Below are 26817 nucleotides of genomic sequence, written 5' to 3' on the forward strand. Positions count from 1 at the left end.
GAGATCGACAAATTGAGAACAAACGAAAAACATTGAGATGATTAAAACACAAAGCAACAGAATTGTAGTAACATCTATGTACATCTTTTTTAATGAAACACATGAATACAAACCTTCCTTTGTGATTGACTAAACCCTTAAAAAAGGCATTTACAGTAAGACAATGTAATGAAATGCAGAAACAACACATTACCATTGTGTCGTTACTTTTCCTGATTTATCCGACCGAGCCATAGAGGCAGCTCCTACCTTTAAAATTTGGTCGAATTCTGGCGTCGTAACCCGAGACTTTGCCCATGAGTTTGTCCAGGAACTCGGAGGGCGGCATCGGGGTGGCAGCTTTCCTCGCCGCAGCTTCTTTCGATGCTGCCAGGCTAGAAAATAGAATGGAAAATGTGCTGAGAAGAAGAAGCATAAAGAAGAAAAAACAATGATTATAATGAGAAAGAGAACTTTTGATAATAACTAGATTACATAATAGTCATAACACTTCTCTGTATGACTTGTTGAGCCATCCAAAGTTATTTATAATCTTCAACAGCATTGTATGGATACAAGCAGCCAAGAAACTGATCATATTATCTGTCCTAAGCGGCTAACCCTAACCCTAATCCTAACCCTAACCCTAATCCTAACCCTAATCCTAACACTAGGCCTAATCCTAACCCTAACCCTAATCCTAACCCTAACCCTAACCCTAATCCTAACCCTAACCCTAATCCTAACCCTAATCCTAACCCTAGGCCTAATCCTAACCCTAATCCTAACCCTAACCCTAACCCTAGGCCTAATCCTAACCCTAATCCTAACCCTAGGCCTAATCCTAACCCTAACCCTAATCCTAACCCTAATCCTAACCCTAGGCCTAATCCTAACCCTAGGCCTAATCCTAACCCTAACCCTAATCCTAACCCTAGGCCTAATCCTAACCCTAACCCTAACCCTAATCCTAACCCTAATCCTAACCCTAGGCCTAATCCTAACCCTAGGCCTAATCCTAACCCTAATCCTAACCCTAATCCTAACCCTAGGCCTAATCCTAACCCTAATCCTAACCCTAGGCCTAACCCTAACCCTAACCCTAATCCTAACCCTAACCCTAACCCTAGGCCTAATCCTAACCCTAGGCCTAATCCTAATCCTAACCCTAGGCCTCCGGTCAACAACTACTACACTCAAATGACTCAAAACAGCCTTGATTAGCATTATGTGCCACAAAATGCGCACCTTAAAGCCTAAAAGCCATCTAACATGTTTCAACAATCCTTTCTTCAAGGATTCATCAAACAACCTTCATTTCCATAAGTGGAAAAACCAGTCTTGATTCACAAAATGACGTATTCACTGTTATTTCTTGGGTTATTTTGTCTGTTATCGCTACACATGTTTTGCTTTTTGCTTGTCATTTCAATCTTCTGTTTATATTCAATTCAAATGTCCATGTACACATCTTCCAATTAGATTAATTGGCACAGACTTATGCAGGTTAGTGCTCCACCCCAACATCACATGGAAATACATCACAAAAAGGAAATGACACTATTTCATGGAGACAAATTAAATAACATGGGGATGAATAACAAAATCAGAACTTGATTAGCATTAAGGATGCCACAAAATGTGCACATTAAAGCCTCAAGCCATCAAGCATGTTTCAAACATCCTGTCTTCCAGAATTCATCAAACTTCATCCACATAAGTGAAAAACCAGACTTGTTTCACCAAATGACGTAGGAATCAAACACCTTTTTCATAGGTCAATTTGTGTGTTATTGCTAGACATTTTTAGCTTGTCATTGCTAATATCCATTTCTACGTTTTCCAATGATATTAAGTAACACATACTTTTGCAGCTTAATGTCTCCTCCCAACATCACACAAAGGAAATGGTGATCATTTTTCACGGAGACACATTAAATAACATGGTCATGAAGAACAAAAATAATGTGATGCAGAACGAAGGTTTGCACCACATATTCTAGAGGGGTCAGTGGTGGCTCATATCCTCTTTTAACGAACACCAGGTCAAAGACACATCTGGATAATCAATAAGGATTCTGCATTTCTGCAAACCAAACTTGATTGTTTTTCTTTGGACAAACAAAACAAAATCCTTGTCCTTAAATTATATATTTGCCTATCATGTGCTTCATACATTTCACTCCAAGAAACCTGGCTATAAAAATGCATTCTGTGTTTGAAAATTGTTTAATGAAATTATTATGTATTCCACTTATGGTATGTTTTAAGAAGAAATACAATAATGCATGATGCATAAAAGGGGTGTATGAAACCGAGGAATTATCACTTTATATTTTGCACGAAGACAGAACAAAAATATTAGTAATTTGTAAAGAAATTAATTAAATAGTTCATGGTTTCATTCATATATTTGTACTCCTGAAGGCTTGCAGAATACACTGGGCTGAAGATCTGTCCCCACCAGATTAGATAACTTCTTCATCATTTAACTTCATTACGTTGTTTTGTCTAATGAAGAACATTGGTTCCAAAATCCTTGTCTGAATAACCTTAAATTATATATTTGTCTATCATGTGTTTTCCAAACATTTAACTCCAAGAAAGTTGGCTATAAAAATACCTCCATGTTTGGTAATTGTATGTATATACTGTATAATGAAATCATTTATATAAAAGGGTTGTATGAAACTGAGGAATTATCACTTTATGTTGTACTAAGACACAACAACAAACATATTAGTAATTTATACATACATTTAATTAAATCATTCATGGTTTCATTCATATCTTTGTACTCCTGGAGGCTTGCACTTAAGGTGGATCCCTTCCCACCTGATTCGATAAATTCATTATCATTTAACTTCATTACCTTCTTTCTTAATCTAATTAAAAAAGTGAATAATTAAAAGTGAACCTTTACAGTGCATGCTGACAGCAGTGAAATGCATTAGGGGTTATTACACACCGTCTTTCTTAAAGTAGTTATTTAAACTAATGCTCTAATCACTTAACCAGCCGGTGTCCTGCATTGATTTTCCAATGAGCCGCCGTGCACAGTGGACTCCTTTTACCTTATTAAGCCCATCATGCTCATTAAAGGCTCTCTGCGTAACTTTCTGTAGCCTCAGACATACAATGACTGCAGCTTTAACAATCAATAACACACACACACACACACACACACACACACACACACACACACACACACACACACACACACACACACACACACACACACACACACACACACACACACACACACACACACACACACACACACACACATACACACACACACACAGAGATGATGGATCGATCCAAGCTGCCTGTGTACTTACATTATTGCAAAATAAACAAGACTACTGACATTAATGAGGATGCAATGCAACCAATATCTATAGAATATACACACACACACACACACACACATAAACACACACACACACACACACATACACACACACACAAACACACAAACACACACACACACATACACACACACACACAAACACACAAACACACACACACACACACACACATATACACACACACACACACACACACACATACACACACACACACACACACACACTTGTACAGATCCCAATTCTTAACTTTAATCAAAACTTAAGTATTTTCTTTACCTTAAGCCGAAAGTCTTATCCCTGAATGGGTCCTAAGGATATACTTATGTACAGTACTTGAGTAAATGTATTTTGGACTTTACTTGAGTATAAATATATGTGTGCCACTTCATCACACTATTTATTTCATACTTGCTAAATACTTTAAAGGATGTGCATAAACATACTACTAAACTATTTAGTAGTACAAAACATATCAAACATTTGCTCCAAGTTGACGAAAAACAACATAAAAAGTGTGTATTTGTGAGTGATAAAACCAGCATATGTTATTTATATAATAACACAACACTTTAACTTAAAAAAAGCCATTCTGCATACCTTTTCATACTTTCAGGACATTTTGCAAATACTACTTTTGAACTCAGGAATTTAATTTGCAATGTCGTATTAGACCGTGGTATTTCTTAAATTACTTGTGTAAAAGAGTACTTTTCCACAACTGCTCATCTATAACTCGAGGTGAAACGGTGAGGTTATCAGTAATTTATGTGGCTTTTACTTCTCGTGTTTCCGGCTGTAAGGACATTTTAAAACAGGCGAGTGTTGGGATTGGATATAAAATAGTTTGCAGCGTGAGTTGGATTGAATTAAAGTGACAGTGACTCGGTTCAGAGCGGGACTGGAGTGACCCGTGGCCTCGCAGGGGAACTGCATTAGCAGTTGTAGTGCAGTTTGTGTGATTGCATCACTTCCCGCTGCGCCTGGAGAAAGAGAACGGACAGCAGTGTGATCCGGGCTATAAATACGCTGCTGTACTGACCCATTTCATCCGAGTACAGACGCACAATGAGCGATTCAACAACTGCACACAGGAAGCTCCATCCAGCTCTTTTTAAAGAGGACATATAATGCTCATTTTCAGGTTCATATCAGTATTTAGTGTCTCTACTTTAAAGAGTCCTCTCCTGCTGATGTTCAGGTTCATATCAGTATTTAGTGTCTCTACTTTAAAGAGTCCTCTCCTGCTGATGTTCAGGTGTATATCAGTATGTAGTGTCTCTACTTTAAAGAGTCCTCTCCTGCTGATGTTCAGGTGTATATCAGTATGTAGTGTCTCTACTTTAAAGAGTCCTCTCCTGCTGATGTTCAGGTGTATATCAGTATGTAGTGTCTCTACTTTAAAGAGTCCTCTCCTGCTGATGTTCAGGTGTACATCAGTATGTAGTGTCTCTACTTTAAAGAGTCCTCTCCTGCTGATGTTCAGGTGTATATCAGTATGTAGTGTCTCTACTTTAAAGAGTCCTCTCCTGCTGATGTTCAGGTGTATATCAGTATGTAGCGTCTCTACTTTAAAGAGTCCTCTCCTGCTGATGTTCAGGTGTATATCAGTATGTAGTGTCTTTACTTTAAAAAGTCTATGTTAGCCTTTGCAGACCATTCCCATGCACTAAAATCAGTAGAACACACTACAGCAAATAAAAAAGAAGCTGAATAGGGCCTCTTTAAAATAGGGTTGGGCAATTTGGAAAAATGACTAATTGGTGTGATTTCTTAACAGGACTTGCATCAAACAAAGATATTTTATTCTTAAGTCCGTAGAATAATATTTGCAAGCTGAAACATATATGCAATTCTTAATATAGAATAACATTTATGCATATTTTGCTGTTACATATTTTGCGCCTCTTGCAATTTGTTTATTGCACGAGCCCGTATTGCAATGATTGTAAAAAATACCAATAGGGCAGAACTATTTCACATTTCAGAAACAAGATATTAAAAAAAGCTCATTTGAAAAAGACAAACCATTTCTATCTGAAGAATATGATATAACCCATATATACTGTATGTATATACTGTATTAGATTTGATACCATCCTGTCTGCATCAGATGCTGCTGAACGCTTCTTTACATTCTGCTTGACCCACTTGGTTAATTGAATTTATATTACATATGCCATGCTGAATTTCTGTCTCGTGAATCATTTATAGAGTTTTATGTGATGGAGCAGCCACAACATTCTTCAGGATGAATAATTTACTTAATTAAAATGTCTTAAATAGATTCAACATTGGAGCAGGTTGCCCGGTCATTTGACACCAACACGCAGTTTGAAAACAAAGGTTTGTGCGAACATTTGGAAACATTTGTAAAAAATAATAAATCTATGAATTAAAATGCAATGCAAATTATCATTATTAAAGCCTGTGAGAAAGTAGAATCATTAAAAAGTCTCTACATTTAAATTCAGCTCGCTAGTCATTAACTCTACTGACCAAAAAATGATTCATACAAACATATAAAACATTTATTTGAATGTCTTTTACATTTTTGAGTGCTGCCAAACTTCCACAGTGAGTTAGATAAAGTTATGAAATGTGTTTATAAGGAATAATTCATACATCTTCACTTTGCAGCACTCAGAGGTCCAGTGAAGTATCAATGATTGAAAACAGACAACATGAATTCCTGAGGAAGTTGAGTTCAGGCGACTGAACTGAACTGACTTTTCAAGTGTTCAAAGGAGTGCGTACGTAATACAAGTGTGTGTGAACCTGTTTGAATACAGTATTGGCAAGTAACTATGTACATCTACTCAGATACTACTACTACTTCATACTACATTTATGCGACAGCTATACAAAAATGTAGTATGTAATTATACCTGTCAGAATAAAAACTCCCTTTTTTTTTTAGGGATTTTAGCCTTTGCAGACCATTTACATGCACTAAAACCTATAGAACACACTACAGGGAAAGGGAAAGTCGACAAATAACAATAGGGCTTCTTTAAGAACTACTTTACTTAGAGGTAAAGAATTTAAGTACTTCCTCGTTCTGCTTATTTATACTTCTTAATTCAGTCTCTGTGTACATGAACGCCTCATGAGTAGGGTTGCAAAGTTCCGGGAAGATGGAAACTTTCCATGGGAATTAACGGGAATTTATGGGAATAAACTGAGAATTTTCAAAATTGAAGGCTGGCTCTTCATAGGGAACTTCAATATAGTTGGTGAAAGCATATTTTAGCATAATCTTGACTAAAACAAACAGATGCCATTCAAGTACACTTGAATATCCATGCCATTCCTCAATCACATGCACATAGCACACTGCTTACTGCATGGCTATTGAGGCCACACCCCCTACAGGCACTGAGCATTCCTCCATCACATGCACACATGATTTCTAGTGAGGATTTTTGGATGGGGGTGTATTTTTGTTCATTTTTGAATGAGTGGTGTTTGGGGGATGAGTAATATTTAACTCAACATTCATGTTTTTGTTCTTCAATGAAACAAATGATTGTTCAATAAAATAATTAAAACTTGTTCTGTTCTACTTACAAATAAATCTGTTGAAATGTCATGTTTTTTAATTAATCATTTTGTATGGATGACAAAACGAACTGTTTATATTTATGCTTGGATACGATACAATTAGATTACATTACCCTCAATTCCCAGTTAGTTCCCATAAATTCCCATTATTCCCATTATTCCCATGGAAGGTTTCCAATATGGAATATTTCCAAAATTCCCCAGCTTAACTTCCCATGGAAATTTACCGGAAACTTACCGGAAATGTTCTGCCCCTTTGCAACCCTACTCATGAGACATGAAAATAAGCGGAATGTGTCCTCTTTAAGACGATAAGAACATATTCCGCTTATTGTCACGTTTCATATTATTGTTTAGTGCCTCTACTGTGACATGTGACAATTCAACTGTAGCCTTTGCAGACCATTTACATGCACCAAAACCTGTAGAACACACTATAGGAAAGGGAAAACCCCAGAAAGTGTAATAGGACTTCTTTAAAGTTCAGAGAGTCCACCGAGTTACCTCTCTTGCCCCCTTTTAACAATAAAACTATTTCCAAAGTCTGTAAGAGCAAATGTAAGAGTTTAAAGTGTTAAAAGTCAGTATGTAAATATTCAGCCATTAGCTGTATCTCCTGAGGAGTGCGGGGGAGGAGAGCGCATTCATCTCTCATGAATTAAAATGACAGATGATACACTCGATCGCGCCTAAATGTTCACCTTGTAAATGTAAAACCGCTAACCGTGACTTTCAATATGGTAAACCGTGACGTGCGGCATGATAAATGGCGACATTAGCAATTCATAAACACGTAATGCAGTCAGCACTGTCGCTTTATCAGGAAAATGCTGATCAGAATCACGGTCCACTGAGTGAAAACACAAATTATAGAGCGGGCGTGATGAGGAGACTAACTAAAGAGAAGCAAATCCCCTGTTAGTGCATGTCTCATGAGGCGTTCATGTACACAGAGACTGAATGAAGAAGCACAAATAAGCAGGAGGAAGAAGTACTTACACCCTTTACCTCTAAGTAAAGTAGTTCTTAAAGAAACCCTATTATTCTTTTTTGGCTGTTCCTTTCCCTGAAGTGTGTTCTCTAGGTTTTAGTGCATGTAAATGGTCAGCAAAGGTTGCATAAAAGTAGTATGAAGTAGTAGTAGTATCTTAGGCAGCACCTCAAATACTACTTTGATGTACTTGTACTTTAGAGTACATGTACTTAGTTACTTGCCAACACTGTAGGTAAGCAGATTCCCACACACTTGTATTAACAACACACTAACACACACCTCATCAGTGAAAAACATCAGAAATCTAATTATGCAGACACACACACACACACACACACACACACACACACACACACACACACACACACACACACACACACACACACACACACACACACACACACACACACACACACACACACACACACACACACACACACACACACGCTGGTTTGTCTGCGACGTTAAACAGCGACACTGATGATATTATAAACGATCATAAATCAGGACACTGATAACGATGTTATAATGATCATAACTGAGGATATTGATGATGCTGCTGAAAGTACGTTGACATTACATAAATTACATGAATACAAACGTGTCTCATAAATAATAACGATGATGAAAACCAACAAGCTAAACGATGTAAGAACAAAACATGGTGAAAAGTCATAAAGTAGAGTCATTAAACCCAGTGCATCCCATTCCACTGACGTACCCTCCTAAACTCTGGCTGAGTGAATAAATCCAGATCTAAATCCAGGCTCGGCACGACGTAAGTCACAGAGGGGACGAACACAGTTTGAGGGACTGAATGACAAACACTCGTGAGGCGTTTTGACTCATTCTGCTGCCTCATGATTCACTCCGAGTCCACTGGGAAACGGACAAATCTGGAACAAATAAACAAGTGGATAAAGGCGCGCTCTAGGCGGATCAGGGCCGAGATACATGAAGGGTTTGTAGCATTTGTGGTCTTTGAAATGTTCACCTCCCGTGTGGAGAGATGATAATTAGTGAAATGCCAGTGCACACAGACAACATTTGTCACACCTCAGAGTGTTATCAAAGCCAGAGGTCTCTGAGATGAAGCCCTGAAGTGATGGCCGTTCACTGAGGTCCAAAAACAGATTCAGGACATTTTTGTACTCGCAAAAATACTCTCTATATTGTCTAGATTCACCCGAAAATAAGTGTGGTGCAGGAATAAGTTCTAAAACCTCCCTGTCCTCTGGTCTTAAAGTCTATGGTTTTCTGAATGTGTTTTTGGTTGTTAGCCTGAAATAAAGTCTTTGGTTAACACAAGCTGAATATATTTAGACATAAAATACGTCAGTAAATACCCCACTGGTGGATTTAAAAACGGCGGTTGCTAACAAGTGTCTAAATGAGACGATTAAAACGTCATCACGCCCAACATTAGCCACCTTTAGCTTAGCGGTGGTGACGTGAAGTCATGTGACCGTGCTGTAGTTCCTTTATAGCCCAACATTAGCCTCCTTTAGCTTAGCGGTGGTGACGTGAAGTCATGTGACCGTGCTGTAGTTCCTTTACAGCCCAACATTAGCCACCTTTAGCTTAGCAGTGGTGACGTGAAGTCATGTGACCGTGCTGTAGTTCCTTTATAGCCCAACATTAGCCACCTTTAGCTTAGCGGTGGTGACGTGAAGTCATGTGACCGTACTGTAGTTCCTTTATAGCCCAACATTAGCTGCCTTTAGCTTAGCGGTGGTGACGTGAAGTCATGTGACCGTGCTGTAGTTCCTTTATAGCCCAACATTAGCCACCTTTAGCTTAGCGATGGTGACGTGAAGTCATGTGACCGTGCTGTAGTTCCTTTATAACCCAACATTAGCCACCTTTAGCTTAGCAGTTAAGTGATAAAGCTGGTAAATAATTTGTGGAAACCAGTAGGATTGTTAGAAAGTGACACCAATTAAAAAAAGTCTCAGGAATCACAACAGGAACCCTAACCCATAAACCTAAGCAAGTAGTTTTATTTCCTGACCTAATCAGATTCAAAGCGCTAAATAGAACAGCCATGTTGTTTTGGGAGTCACTATAAATCACCCTGTTCTGTCGCTAAGGTACGAGGACATGTTGTGTTTAATTTGCATCCAAAAAGAGGAGGGCCCGGAGACGTACCATGTTGTGCTCCGCCTGACAACATCAATGAGCCTCTGTGTCAGTTTGCAAAAAAGTATTTTGAATGTCGCATTTACTGATGCTGCTGTAAATGTAACTCTGTCATCCAGTCTTTTCTTTTCCTACTCTTTCTTTTCCATCACCTTTGCTCAAGATAACTTATTAACTGCTTCTTGTCCACAGAGATTTATTTTAGAATACAAAACAACGAAGAAGCACAAAACGAAAGTATGATAACATTTTGATTGAACGCTACAGAACGAACTAGTTATTGAAACGAAAGTGAAGCTTATTTTTTTGTTTTTTGTCAAACTACAACAATTTAAAACAAATAAAAACACATAAAAAGCAAGTTTTGATCATAACAATGAAGAGATAATTAGCATTTTGAAGCTTGTAAAAAATGCTCTTGCTGTTTTGAAGACCTACTGTTGACAAAAATGTTGTGCACCACCTGACAACAATAATAAATCTCTATGTGTCAGTTTGCATTTTATTGTGACAACAACAACACACAAATAACATCCCTCCTGCTCCCATACTGCTTTCTTCCCTTCTTCCAACAACCTTTTCTCCAAATTAAAATCATGGAGGACATGATTGTGTTCACTGTGAAAATTATCTGAGATCTAATCAATAACATGACCACCCATCTGCTGTGATGGTCTGTTTGAATATCTCACTCTCCTCGAGGTCAGAGAGTGACTGATGAGCGTTAGTGAAGAGCGTTACAGATGTCGATATGTTATCAGAGCAGAACAACCTGAGGTGTCCCCGGAGAAAAATCTCTACATTTTCCCGTCTAGATTCAACAGAAAATAACTCCAATCTCAAGAGTGGTGCAGGACTAAGTTCTAAAAACTCCCTGTCCTCTGGTCTAGATGTCAATGGTTTTCTGAGTGTGTTTTTGGTTGTTAGCCTGAAATAAAGTATTTGGTTAACACAAGCTGAAGATATTTAGACATCAAATACGTCAGTAAATACCCCACTGATGAATTAAAAAAACGGCGGTTGCTAACAAGTGTCTGAATGAGACGACTAAACGTCATCACGCCCAACATTAGCCACCTTTAGCTTAGCGGTGGTGACGTGAAGTCATGTGACCGTGCTGTAGTTCCTTTATAGCCCAACATTAGCCACCTTTAGCTTAGCGGTGGTGAGGTGAAGTCATGTGACCGTGCTGTAGTTTCTTTATAGCCCAACATTAGCCACCTTTAGCTTAGCGGTGGTGACGTGAAGTCATGTGACCGTGCTGTAGTTCCTTTATAGCCCAACATTAGCCGCCTTTAGCTTAGCGGTGGTGATGAGAAGTCATGTGACCGTGCTGTAGTTCCTTTATAACCCAACATTAGCCGCCTTTAGCTTAGCGGTGGTGACGTGAAGTCATGTGACCGTGCTGTAGTTCCTTTATAGCCCAACATTAGCCTCCTTTAGCTTAGCGGTGGTGACGTGAAGTCATGTGACCGTGCTGTAGTTCCTTTATAGCCCAACATTAGCCACCTTTAGCTTAGCGGTGGTGAGGTGAAGTCATGTGACCGTGCTGTAGTTCCTTTATAGCCCAACATTAGCCACCTTTAGCTTAGCGGTGGTGACGTGAAGTCATGTGACCGTGCTGTAGTTCCTTTATAGCCCAACATTAGCCGCCTTTAGCTTAGCGGTGGTGATGAGAAGTCATGTGACCGTGCTGTAGTTCCTTTATAGCCCAACATTAGCCACCTTTAGCTTAGCGGTGGTGACGAGAAGTCATGTGACCGTGCTGTAGTTCCTTTATATATCAGAGCAGAACAACCTCAGGTGTCCCAGGAGAATCGGTATGGACAACGTGCAGTGAACGCACCACGGCTAAAGCGTCAATGATCAGATAATGGACCTCTCCCAAAAACAGCTGACACCGATCAATGAGTAGACATCAGGACTCTGAAGCCATCACACTTCATCCAATTCCTTTCTCTGCAACAGCAAATTAGGTGGATCAGAGATTATCTCGGCACCAATAATTCCCGCGACGTGACAAATCTGAGCGTAATCCTCTTTATAACGACAACAAGGAGGGGGGACAGGAGGGTGATAGGATCAGGATTCTCGCTTCAAAAAACGACACATTTCTGTTGTTCAGGCACGCTGCAAACATGATACAATGAGGCATAAGACCCTGTGTGAAATGGCTTTCAAATTAGTGTAGAAAAAACACACTGCTGGGCTGATGACGCTGCAATCTGATTCGTCACAGAGGATTACACCACTGTGTCCTCCACACAATCAGCATTTCCCTTGCATGTTTCCCATGGGACAGTCCGGGCTGAATTGCACTGACACTGTGAACGAAGAAGAGGGGGAAGAAGAAGAAGAAGAAGAACGCCTACTGTACTGGTGACCTCTAAATCTATAATACCCCTTTTCAGAGGTGGGAAGTAGTGAAGTACAAATACTTCGTTAATGTACTTAAGTATATTTTTCTGTTATGAGTACTTTACTCCACTACTTCTGACGGTTTTTAACTTTGACTTCTTACATGTTGAACACAAATACCTGTACTTTCTACTTCTTACATTTTGAACACAAATACCTGTACTTTCTACTTCTTACATGTTGAACCCAAATACCTGTACTTTCTACTTCTTACATGTTGAACACAAATACCTGTACTTTCTACTTCTTACATGTTGAACCCAAATACCTGTACTTTCTACTTCTCACATGTTGAACACAAATACCTGTACTTTTTACTTCTTACATGTTGAACCCAAATACCTGTACTTTCTACTTCTTACATGTTGAACCCAAATACCTGTACTTTCTACTTCTTACATGTTGAACCCAAATACCTATACTTTCTACTTCTTACATGTTGAACACAAATACCTATACTTTCTACTTCTTACATGTTGAACCCAAATACCTATACTTTCTACTTCTTACATGTTGAACACAAATACCTATACTTTCTACTTCTTACATGTTGAACACAAATACCTATACTTTCTACTTCTTACATGTTGAACACAAATACCTATACTTTCTACTTCTTACATGTTGAACACAAATACCTGTTCTTTCTACTTCTTACATGTTGAACACAAATACCTGTACTTTCTACTTCTCTCATTTCCCAAACAGGCTGGTTACTTTAGTTTGAATGTGTGTTTGGTGGCGTGATCATTATTATTTAGAGTCATTGCGTGCCTATTGATTTGAACACGATCCGTGTATCCATCATTTCCTGGTCTTCTCTAAAGAAGAGGGACCAATGAAAACGTTGTCATGTTGCCGTTGTTCAGCATGGAAACATTCATTAGCTAACAATGACATTATTGTTCTATTAATATAAAGGGAGGTCAGGTACTCTTTAAAACAGCTGCTAGTTATGGGAACTTTTTACTGAAGTACATTTCGAAGCCCATACTTCTTTACTTTAACTTGAGTAAAGAAGTTTAGTCAGTACTTCTACTTTTACCAGAGTATTTTTAAACACGAGTATCTGTACTTCTACTTGAGTAAAGGATGTGTGTACTTCTACTTGAGTAAAGGATGTGTGTACTGTTGCCATCTCTGCCCCTTTTTCCACTGAGTTCAGAATCAGAATCAGAATCAAGTTTACTGCCAGGTATGTTTCCACATACAAGGAATTTGCTTTGGTATCTCACTTACTATAACTACCTAACCTGGGATTTTCTGTGTACCTCTGTTTGTTAGTATTTTGAACTTTTTTAAGGAATATGCACAATATAAATTAATAAAAAAACAATAACTAAAGTTCATATTGAGGTCACAAGATGACAACTGAGCCATTTTCTGAAAGCTACAGAAAATAAGTGGAACTGGAGTAAAGCTCACTTTTTACCTTTCCTCAAACTAGAACGTTTAAAACCAATAAAATGTAGGTTGGTGGTTTGTATCCCATGACTGCTGAGATCACATGCAGTGTTGAAGCTCATTAAAAAGCACTTCCTGTTTTGGAGATCTTCTTTTGACAAGCCTAAGTGTCAAAATGAAGAGCAGAGAGATCTTATAATCCTCCACAACAGCTTCAACAATCCCTGAACTAACAAAGGTTACATGAAATCAATAGATGATCCACGGAGAGAGGAATGAGCGGCACATCATGTCACATCTGGACAGCGTACAGTTAACTTTGTATCAAACACTTAACCTGATTTTGATCCAACTGAAGCTATATGCAACATTCCTCTCTGCCATATTACTTCACAATCCTGTTATAAACAACACAACAAATCAATACTTCCCAAAGAGGTCAACGCCACTCTGCTTCTTAAAACTGGAGCAATTTCACAGGTCAAACTGGAATGGGATTATGGAGTCTGTAGAGAGCGCAGTCGAGCTGATGGACAACTTGCTCTTTCTGCGTTTTGGCAAAGGTCCCCAAAATATCCCTAAAAATAGTCTCTGTCTACCCGGCAGGTTTCTGCACGTGACTTCAGGATGTAAGCCCTGCAGGTTGTAATCCCTCTGAATCTAATATTAACAAATACAAATACATTTCACTGTTATCCTCCACAAAATACATATTCATCGGGTCACAGAGACAAATGTCTGCCAGGTGCTTTTATATTTGCATAAATGTTTGTCCCATAGATCAGATTAGGGCTGTGCAATTAATCATATTTTAATCGCAATTACGATTTTGGCCTGCCACAATTACGAAAACAACATAATCGGAAAAAACAATTATTTTGTTTTGCTTGGTTGTGACCGTGCACTGCAACATATTTGATCTAATTAATTTTGATCTAATTTATCATATTTATATATGTTTAGTAGCTTGTGGAAGTGCGCTCCAAAATATTTGTTGATCTTGTTTATTGGTATTTATTATTTTGATATTATTTATTTAAATGTAGATATAAATGTATCACTTATTTTATTTATTTTTGTATTGGTTTTTCAGTTGAATTATACGTTCAGGGAAATCAACAGTTAAAAAGATACTGTTCAAATTATTATTTGTATTTGCTTTAAAGTTCAATAAATTGATTTTTTCAAAGTCAATGAATAATCGTATTTAATAATCGTGATATCAATTATTGACCCAAATAATCGTGATTAGGATTTTTGCCATAATCGCACGGCCCTAGATCAGATAGTGCTTTTAAAAGCCAACCTGCTTTCAAATGGTAGTTCGCACTGAAACTGTGGCTGTCTCTTTCTATGAATAAACCCGATTCAAACCAATAAACCCAGGCACTGTTCCTGATGGGAATCCAAAAAGCAGCGAGTGGAAACAAATAGTACCTTGCAGGAGTATTGCTGCATTCATGTACTGTTGGAATAATCGGAAAAATGAGTTCCTGCCCATGATAATTCATAGAAATATGGCAGACAAAGTAAACATTGGGTTAATGGTAAGACTTAACATGAATGTTATAAGTTGTAACTGTTAGCTGCTCTGGACATACATGTAAAGACACGTAGATTAGTTACACACATAATCCGAGGTGTCAGGGCTTCTAAATACTCTTGTGTATAAATATTTACCTGTGTATAAGTATATACTTGTGTATACTAAAACTCAGGAACTTGAAGAAACAGTGCATCAGTTTTTTTCTGTCGAGTACCAACAAACACTTCCACACACCTGTGAATTCTCACCCCAGCATTGTTAATATACACTGATAAATCAAACGATGAATTAGCATTAATCCTTGTTACTGGTGCAACAAGTCTGTCTTCTTTGCTATTTGTTGTCACAAAACAGCTATCAGCGTATTCTTTTAACACTTAAAGACAACACATCTTTGTATTGCTGCTTCCACATAACTTAAAATACTTAATGCTCTTGAACACTTTAAGTATTTAATTTGGTTGAAATCCAGACTTATTAAAGCAAGTAACTGAGTATTGGAGTTGTGGGTTCCAAAAACCCAGAGGAAAACCGGTAACGATGTTGAATATTTAAATAAATATTGTACTATTATACCTCATTATAAAAAGCTATAGATAGATAGATAGATAGATAGATAGATAGATAGATAGATAGATAGATAGATAGATAGATAGATAGATAGATAGATAGATAGATAGATAGATAGATAGATAGATAGATAGATAGATAGATAGATAGATAGATAGAGAGAGAGAGAGAGAGAGAGAGAGAGAGAGAGAGAGAAAGAGAGAGAGAGAGATAGATAGATAGATAGATAGATACTTTATTGAATATATATATATATATATATATATATACTATAATGAATAATGAGGGTTTGTCATCATCAGTTGTGTTTTGAGTCTCAAATGTGCTTTTCAACTTGGGATATTATACAAAATGCTTTCAATGCTTTTCAATTTGTAGACGTATACACTTTCCCAGAGTGCAATGGGGCCACTGTGGATTAAAGCGTTTCACAATAAACCAACATGACGGTGTGTTCAAGGTCTCTCCATCTGCACTCGTTGATAATCTTCCCCCTCCCCGAGCGTCCATGTTCTCCGACTTTCCCTGATCAAAGTTGGGATTTGCTTGAATTATTCCCGATCAATGCTGGCCGTGGCTATACTTGGGAGACGCGTGGCCAATGCTGAGGCAGCAACGAAGTGGAAGAAGGAAAGAAAAAGCGCTGAGTCGTCCTGTGCCAGGGTCTAATATGCACACAGCGAGGAGAGCGAGGTGTGGGCTAATGCAAAGCTCCAATCATTAGCCCTAAGTGTTCCTCATTATGTTCCTAAAGCCTCTGAAGACCTGGATCCCTAATTGATCTCATCCTGGCATTTAGTAACACTCAGGAAAGCAAAGGGCCGCTCTCTTCCCTGGCACTAACAGATAGGCAGCAAACACTCACTCAACACTACAAATGAAGGCCTGATTCTCGGATGGCTGAGCGGCGTCACACACTCCACCGCTCCACCGTCACCAGAGAGAGGGACATGTTCACATTGAAAGGGCAGAAAGTCAAACTCCCCTCGCTCTGATATCTTTTTTAAAAGGCCCTAGTATTCCTTTAGAAATGTTCCTCTTGCCTGTATGTGTGTTATATAGGTTTTAGTGCATGTCAATGGTCTGCAAAGGATAAAATCCCTGTGTTCCAAGATGGAGTTTCTCTCCCAAATGTTGGGGGTTAGTATCAGGATTACAGTGTTATTAAAAACCTAAAAAGAGCATTATAGTGTTTGTTGTAAAAGGATCAGCTGCTATCTCTTCTCTGTACGCTGTAATGTTCCTTTTGCACGTGGTCCTAATCATCTTCTTTAATACATGTGCAGAATCCTGTTTTTATTTATTATTTTATTTTTTTCTATTTTTGATTCCTGACTTTTGTCATAATTCTAACTTTTTTACAAAAATCTCAATTTGGTGAAAAAAATTGTTCTTTTTATAAAAAAATCGGCCTTATTTTTCAAAAATCTCAAATGTTTCAAATTCTTGACTTTTAACTTCTTCCTGAAACGCCTCCATTGGACTCCTGTGTTTACTTCCATAATGTAATGACATCACTATGGAACACTCGCACTCCAATTGGCTAGCGCTCCAACACATTGTAACGTGATAGGCTAAGGGGCGGGACATCTCTAAGCTGGTTGACCAATCACAACAGAGCCGCCCAGCTAACCAATCAGAGCAGACTGGGCTCTGGTTTCAGACAGAGGGTGAAAAGTCAACACGTTACAGTAGAGGGACAAAATACAAACAAGTACTTGATAAAGAGCATCATAGGCACCTTTGAAGGAAAAACCGTCCATTTACGAGCACTTTAATAATACAAGACTTTGAGATATTTTGTTGTCAACTCGTGGAAACAACACAAGACAAAACACGACTTAAGTTTGCAAGAAATCCAGATATATGAAAAGGGGTATGCAGGTATTTTAGAGTTGAAATTGTGGGGCAATGGTCAACTCTAAAGCTGTAAAGATATCCTCACTGATGGTTAAAAAACACAGGGATTGTGATATTTTCGCATTGAAAGGGCAGAAAGACAAACCCCCTCAGTCCAATTATGAGCAATTTTATGAGACAAGACTTTTATAACAAATATTGTTTTCAACTTGTGGAGACAACACAAAGCTAAACATTTAGATTTAGATTTGCAAGAAGGAATTAAGACAGAAAGTGAAGGCAAAAATATGTTTCTATTTCACATGGAGCCATTCAATTTGGGGGAAATCCTAATATATTAAAAGGGGTATGCAGATAGGAATTGAAATTGTGGGGAAATAGTCAACTTTAAAGCAGTTTTCCTCACGTTTGGTCCTAGAGTCGAACTCCCTCAGTCCGATTTCTTTTGAAGGAAATTGGTTCATTTCCGAGCCATTTCTCCTGGAGTATTTGCAGAGCAGATCATCAGGTAAACACTGACTCTGGCTGTGTTTGTGTTTGCTTAAAAGGTTCGCTTTGGCCTGTATTTTTTCTGCTCCTGCTGCCAACATTTTCAACATGCTGCAAACTGTTCAAAGTCTGCTTCCTCACTGGGGAAATGTCCAGAGTCTCGCATGAATCACAATCCTCTGTGTGGGACATTAAATGCAATCAAGTGTGCAAACGTGTTGTGTTCGGTTATCCATGCAAATCCTACATGGCTGTGTGCTGAAACATATTCATTTAGGACTATAGGAACTGAAATAAACATGATATTATAACTAGATGTTGACACAGGGACTCTCCTAAAGACATTTTGTCGAATAGATTAAATACCGCTCTTTGGTTGACTATTAGACTGTAGACGATTAGCCTAGCTTAGCATAAAAACTGGGGAAGAGCGCCACATGTTGACGCAAACGGTGGAACTACAACTTTTATGTCAGTCCGTGACGTCAATTGGGTCCAAAAAGAAAAGTTTCCATTGACTTACATTGGGAAAGAGACTCTTAAACTCACTATTCAACCAAGTGTAAGGGTAATAAACCTGTTGGAAATTCACTATAATGGCTAGGCACCTTCTAGAAACAGTTAAAGCACGTGAATACACTTCATACTATTTTACCATTATGTTTGATACAGTTCTGTTGAAAAGATAACTGTGCTATGTGCAATATTCCCTTTCAATTTCTGCACACTACCAGTGTCGCTCGGTAAATACACTTTGTGGGACCACATCGAAAAAGGGTGCAAACATTAGGATTCTTAACGGAAACCTGGAACTTAATGGATGACTGGAATCGGTGTAAATGCTGTTTTTAATCAGCAGTCTCTTCATACAGTTTAATGAGCAAAAGGCTTGGTGTTTCGCTTCCTGTTGGGACACGCTGAGTTAAAAATGCATGCAGTCGTGTCTCTGAAGGCTCTCTGGATCCTCTGCAGTCCAGCAGCCTTAATAGGTTTCATGTGAAATTAAAACCTTCCTAAATGAAAAAGCTTTGAGGGCAGCTTTGAAATGAAATTTGAAGTCTGTAATCTAATAAATAACACCAACTTGCAGGTTTTGTAAAGTAAACTTGAACTTAATCAACTTATTATTATAAGACTATTATTATATTTTCTTTCAATTCGTGATAATGACATTAAACTCTACAATTAAAGGCTAATTGATGTTTTTCAACCTGGACAATATTTCCCTAGGTTTTCTGTGTCAAGGTGACTAATGGGAGCAACCCTTTATTTTAATTGGTTCAGTATTGAGCGCTGCTGACGTAATCTCTCGGGGCAATTCTCCACGATGTACTTTCAAACCAAATCAAGAAAAACGCTAAAGAAAACCTTTTTATGTTTCTTTAGGGTCTTTTCAATAAGGTTGTTAAACACTGGAATATTAATCTGATCCTGTCTGGGGCAAAAACAAGCACTTTAAAAAGTTCAAATATTGACGGTGTGTAATTTCCCCGAGTGATTTTCTTGGAAATAGTTTGCTGGTTTCAGCTTTTTCACTCAATACTGGACCAATTAAAAAAATGATTGTCCCATTGGTCACTTACAACACAAAAGCGTTGGAAAATATATTTTTTTCCAGGTGGAACACCCCAAAGTTACCGTGATGAGTCAACTGTCTGAAATTGTGTAGTGTCCATTTAGTTTTTAACCGTCCAGTTAAATGGGTCAAATTTTAAGTGTTTCCAAATGTTTTTTTTATGTTAGAAAAAGGTGTATTTTCATCTCATTTCCACAATAATAACATTAATAAGAAATGTAATGATGCATCGCAGGATCAATTTAGAATTTCTGATAAAAAATGTACATTAAATTGAAAATTATTCAAAATGTTTGCCTTTTTTTTTACTCAAACTGTTTGAATGAGGTCTTAAATTAAAAATACCTGTATACTTATGTTACTGAGTTTGAATAAAGTTGCCTTAAAAGACAGAATTGCTTCACGATTTATAGAATATGCTTTATAAACAAACTAAACAGACAATAAAAAGGTTATATAATTCAAGATTAAATGTAAGATCTATGGATGAAAATTAATCAAAGTCTACAGGAGATGAAAATGTAAAACAAGCTTCAATAAGAATAGTTTTTGAATTTGAACCATGCTGAAATATTAATGGAGATGTCATACTGATTTGGGGGGATCATCCATTTGCATTATATGTAAGAAAACTCAAATTAAAAAGCACCCTGAATCTCTTCCCTCTCGCTCTTTCTACATGAAACCAGATGTAACACATCCGTCTTCTCCTGCCGTCCAGCTGCACTTTAATTACAGAAATGTACAGTAGCTGCAAACATTTCCAGGAATCGGCCCAGTGTGTAACCGAGTTACAGTGCTGAGGGGGCATTGATAATATACTCTGTTATTTATGGTGCAAATCTGTCTCTGTCTGCTAATCAATAATGTATTATCATACATCAAGTTTTGGAAATGAACCTGCCCAGAAGTTCATTATTGCAGAGATGGTAGCGAACTCCGGCAGCAGTCGATGGTTTTTCATTAGAGAGACTTGGGAGATTGATCACGGAGAAAAATATATATGTTCTGATTTGTTATGATGGGCGATGTGAGTGATAAATACCTGCAGAACAAATGAAAGAGCCCGAGGGCAGCGTCGTAAATAACACGGTAACTTTAATTTGGCTGAAGCTCGATGGTATGCTTTCTGACACGGGATGATTTCTGAGACTCCACCTTCCTGTTCAGGCCTTCAGCAGGAACATAAATCCCAGAGAAATCTGCTCTGCTGCGACCGTGATCTCTGACTCTGACCTTCATCTTGGTGTTTACCACCGCGAGAAAAAAGACAGATTCGTCCCTGTGGAAAACACTGAAGTGAACAATAAAAAAAGTCTTCTAATGAATTTCGTTGACTGACCACAAATCAAAACTCCTTTTAAAATTGTTTGTGGTTAAATGTTATAATTGTTTGTTTTGCTAAATAGTGTTCTACGACTCTGATCTCTGACTCTGACCTTCATCTCGGTGTTTACCACCGCAGGAAAAAGACAGATTTGTCCCGAAGATATCACACTGAAGTGGACAAGTTCAATCAAAAATGTCAAGTTGAATCAAAAATGTTGTTCACTGACCGTCAAAAAAACCATATACTGACTTTTTTAGTATAGCTTAAAATAATGTTTTTAAATTACAACCGGGGGCCTTACAGGGTTAACATTGTTTATATTTAAATGTTAAAATATTATTTTTTTGCTAAATAGATATTCTTTCCTGTGGAGATCACACTGAAGTGGACAAGTTGAATAAAAAAAGTTTTCTACTCAATTTCACTGACCGTAAATTAAAACTCCTTTTAAAATAGTTTATGGTTAAATGTTATAATAGTTTGTTTTTTAAGATATAGTTTTCTATAATTGTTTTCGTTTTTGGTCCTTTTCTTATAATGTATCTTCTTAACCTGTTAAGCCCTGAGCCAGTTTTTCAGGTCTCAGGCTCGAGAAGGAGATTCCCAGAACAAATTACTATATCTTCACTTCTAAAAGGGGTAAATTAATAATCTTTTTTCTCAAAGTAATGATAAACCTGTGAGTCGGATGTAGAAAAGTCAAAATCAATATAGATGTTTTTTATTTTAAAGTAAATTCAGATTGAACATAGTACAAAAATGTAAATTATTGTGTCCGTCCAAAAAGAAAACATTACTTATAGTGAAAACTACCCTTGAATGATGGGATCGGAGACTAAAAGCTTTTTAGAAAGGTTTAGAAAAATAAACCCACGTCTGGGGTCATTTGGGTGCATTTTCCATGTCTCTGGCCCCCCTCGTTCGATTGTGGTGATTGACACCTCTTTTGAACCGTTAGAGCCAATAGAATCGAAGGGGAAGTTCCTAAATCCACCTACACGTTACCATTGAAGAGTGAGAGTGATGCGCACGCAGTTTGCCCAAACCGAAAGCTATGTTACGCTCTGAAAACTGAAAACTGAAAACGGAAAAATAGGCTTATTGCTGATGGATTATCAGTAATCATTTCAAAGTGACACAGACACATTGGATTAACCTTCAGCAGCGTTTTTATCGTTTTGATGCAGTTGAACACGACTTTTGATCAGAAACAGGCACAAAAGGTAAGACTATTTTCCGTGTTTCCTCCGTAAAGCTAAGTCGTGTGTTGTCTGAGTTAGCTTCCCCTGTCGCGAGTTTTGATTGCACAGTGATGATACTTATGTTTCTAGAATCTGTGGAATCTCAGCTTGCTAGCTGATATCTTGTTTGTGCAGATCCGATAAGTAATAAAGTATTTCTACCGTGAGTTCTGTGCTAAGTGTGTTAGCATTTTATCGCTCAGGGCTTATTTAGACGCTTCTTGTGAGACTTGTGTTTTGTTTCTGTAAAAATGGTTCATATCGTCAGTTAGCTGAGTTTCTTCCCGTTAGGAGGGTATGACACATTCATAGTTTGTTAAATGTTAAGAAGCCCTGAGACACAGTTTCGTGACAAAAAAGCTTAACAGGTTAACTGTGTTTATGTATGCAGCCTATAGACGCACATTTCTCGTTTGTTGAATACTTGATTCTGATTGGTCAATTTGGACATTGCTGAGGTCTGTTATTTTCCACTAGCAGACCGTTGCTAAGGAGAACAGACTGTTGCTAAGGAGAATTAAGGCACTTTGTGCAGTCATATCAATCCACAGAAAGAAGTCCGGTATATATATATAAGGTCAGCTGTGGACAACAAACATTAGTTTTCTTTATCAGAAAACACAGTGGAATACTTTTTGAATATTAATTTTTATATTTGTGGAGAACACAAATACTTTGTATTCATGATGGCTAAACTGTCCCCAGTAAAGAAAAGAATAAGACAATAAGAAAAGGAAAGAGGTTAAAAGAGAGAGCTCTGGATGTAAGAGAAATCGACAGAAGAAGACGGACAGGAATTAAATACTAAAGGGAACAGTAGAAGAAGACAGACAGGTAGTAAACACTAAAGGGAACAGCAGAAGAAGACAGACAGGTACTAAACACTAAAAGCACACAACAGTCAGGGTTCTTTTCAATTAATTTCCCCACTTTTTCTACGCTTGTGAGCTTCAATTATTAGTTTCTATCCAAGAAAGATATTTAATAACAAAAAGGCTTAACATCTGTTACATCCTGTCAATACATATTTAATGACGCTGCAGCTCCAAGCATCCTCTTCCAAAATAAATTAAAAATATTTTATAGTTAAAAGGGCTTGCATTGATTCAAGAGGAACATTTGACTTGTGTGTTTGTGATATATGTGTTTCATCACAAACAAAGGAAGTATCACAGCAGTCAAGTCTCAGGTGTGCAACAAAAACTCTGATACAATATAAAAGATGTTCCCTTGTGAGAAAAAGAGAACAGAGAAACAAGATTTGTCTCCTGCTTTTTGACTTCAGGTTTGACCTTGCACTTCACAAACAGAGACTCTCTCTCATGATGTTCCAGCCTCCAGGTCTAACTCACAACTCGTAGAGAAACAGAGGCGACGTGACGGTAAATACTGATGACAGCCACTTCACAGCTAATGAAAGCCACGACTAAAAACTGTTGCACCGAAGTGAAATATCACTCCAGGTATAACACGACATCCAGTGAGTCATTCTGTCACAGACAAGTTGTTTTAATGTCTGTCTACGTGAGAGCTAACCTTTTATTTAATGAACAAACCGCCGGGACCTTCACTCTTTCTGAAGTCGCTCTGTTCTCTGTAAAAGTCAACGCCGTCCCGATTTTAATCCTGTCACTTCAGGACAACGGCTGTTATTTACAGTAAAGAGCCCTTATTCTGCTTTTTGTGGTGTGGCCTGTAGTGTGTTCTATAGGTTTTAGTGCATGTCAATGGTCTGCAACGGCTAACATCCCTGTGTTCCCTGTAGAGGGAGTTTCTCTTCCAAATGTTGGAGATTACTAGAAGTATTACAGTGATAGAAAAAACCTAAAAAGAGCATATAGCGTTTGTTGTAAAGGATCAGATGTCATCTCTTTTCTGTCAGCTGTTCTGTAGGATAATACTTTGCGTGTGAATATATCTCTACTGCCTGAATCTGCTTTATGAGATCTTTTATTTATTTTTACACCTGGCCCTAATGATTTTCTTTATAAATTCTCGGAATCCCCGAAAATTCTCAAATGTTTTCTCTCAAAATTCTCACATTTTTTCACAAAACTTTACAGATTTGTTCTTCTAATTTCAATTTTTATTTTCTTATTTCGATGTTTTTCAGACTTCTAACTTTTTTACAAATTTCTCAATTTGTTGAAATATTTTAGTCTTTTTAGACATTTTTCAGAAATCTCATTTTTTTCGAAACAATCTCACTTTTTTCAAATTACTGACTTTTAACATACTTCTGACTTTTTTTTTAAAAGAGTCTGACTTTTTACCACGTTTCGATTTTTTTTCCAGGTTTCAATTTTTTTCCAAAATTCTCACTTTTTTCTCAAAAATAAAATGTATTTTGAAATTCCTGACTCTACATCGTTCAGATTTGTTCCATAATTTATTTTTCTCAATTTATGAAAAAAACTGACTTTTTGGAAAAAAAAATGACTTTTTTGAAAAGAATCTGACTTTTAAAAAAAAAATCTGAAATAATATAACTTTTTTTAAATCAGACTCTTTTGAAAAAATTCAGATTTCTTTTCAAATTCAGATTTTCTTTTTTTACATTTCCAAATTTGTATTCCAAAAATCTCAAAGTTCTGTTTTTAATTCAGCAGGTGAACCTATATGTTTTATAAAACAGTGTGTGTGAGCTTAACTGTGCGTATTAAACTAAAACTGAGCATTTTCTGTCAGCTCAGATTTTATTCCTGCTTTTCTAAACTGTAGTATGTGCTCATGTGTTATTGGTTAGCTGCGTGTTCAAGGCCATCTGAAGGTGAGTGTCCAGCAGCAGCAGAAAGATAACCTGAATATTCCTCCTGCTAATAGAAACTATAGATTACAGAGTGAATACATTTTCCCCTCGAACAGCTTCCTGATGGTGCTGCACATAAAGATATTTCGGCGCGAGGTGAGAAGTGGAGATTAGGTGTTTATATGGACTGCTCACTGTTTCCACTTGAGAGCATAAAGACTTTTATTGAATATCCATAGAGGGAAAGGTCACTCTGTGCACATATTGTTGGGGTGGAGATGAATACTACGCATGCTTGTGTGCATAATAACGACCTGTGCAAAAGGGAGGTGATCAATCTGCGTTATCACAGGAAGGCGGGTGTGAAACGAGAAGAAGCACCTGATCACACGAGGAAGGGGACGCCGAGACACTTTGTTTTTGTTGCACTGCGACAAACGAAGCAGTAAAACCACACAACGTAAATCACACACACACACACACACACACACACACACACACACACACACACACACACACGCAGTGAACAACCTCTTCTTCATCCACTCCTGCAGGATGTGTTGAAATCAGTGAACGGGGATTTCCCAAGAGAGGAATTTCAGACATCGCATGATCCAGATATAGCATGAACCTGTTCCTGAGCAACACACACACACACACACACACACACACACACACACACACACACACACACACACACACACACACACACACACACACGATATGCAACAGAAGCGAAAACAAATGGCAGAGAATTTTATTTTATTTCATTTTTATTTATTATTATTATTTTAACTCCATATTTTCTTGGAATTGTAATCCTTGTTCTTTCAGACCTGTATTTAATTTGTTTGAAGTATGACTATTTATTGTATTTGTAGGAGAAGTGTGTTATGAATTATAATTTTGTATTCATTATTTTCTGGAAATTGTAATCCTTGTCTTTTCCGTCAATTCCGTCAGTTTGTTTTTTTTACTTTTTTTTTATTTGTAGTGGAATTTTGTAATTAATTATTGAGGTTTTGTTTGGTTGTTAATTGCATGTTCGATAATGGTAGTTACAGGATAATCATTTCTGTTTCACTTCCATCTTTTTTGTTAATTTTTCTTGAGATGAGCTGTATTGTTTATAATTGTTGTGTTTCGGTGCCTATAGTGTGAAGACCCAATAAGCCAATGCTCAGGCTAGTGCTACTAATCCTAATAAAGACACACACACACACACACACACACACACACACACACACACACACACACACACACACACACACACACACACACACACACACACACACACACACACACACACACACACACACACACACACACACACACACACACACACACACACACACTATCACAGGTACGTGTTGGAAATCATGCATACCCAGAAGCATCTTACACATATCCACACACACATATAAACATGCTTATTAAGCTTCCTGTCCGTACGTCAGGATTTCTGCTGCTTCGACTACAACTCTCTGAAATGAGGCTCAGATGTCAATGGCCGTTCGAAGGCCTGTCAATCATCCTGACTGACTGATTGCTACTCCCTGACGGTCGTGGTTTGTGCGTTGGCATTCTCTA

The 26817-nt window shown here is 37.7% G+C and overlaps 1 protein-coding gene across 1 annotated transcript in view; it reads right to left on the reverse strand.

Moving 5' to 3' along the window:
- glra1 (glycine receptor, alpha 1) overlaps positions 1–26817 on the reverse strand; it is a 156485-nt gene that overhangs the window by 119966 nt on the left and 9702 nt on the right. Inside the window, exon 2 of the mRNA XM_034117747.1 lies at positions 250–374. Coding sequence (XP_033973638.1) covers positions 250–374 — 125 coding nt within the window. The remainder of the gene's footprint in view (positions 1–249; positions 375–26817) is intronic.

The sequence above is a fragment of the Trematomus bernacchii genome, unplaced genomic scaffold, assembly GCF_902827165.1.
Source record: "Trematomus bernacchii unplaced genomic scaffold, fTreBer1.1, whole genome shotgun sequence".
Classification (NCBI taxonomy): Eukaryota; Metazoa; Chordata; class Actinopteri; order Perciformes; family Nototheniidae; genus Trematomus; species Trematomus bernacchii.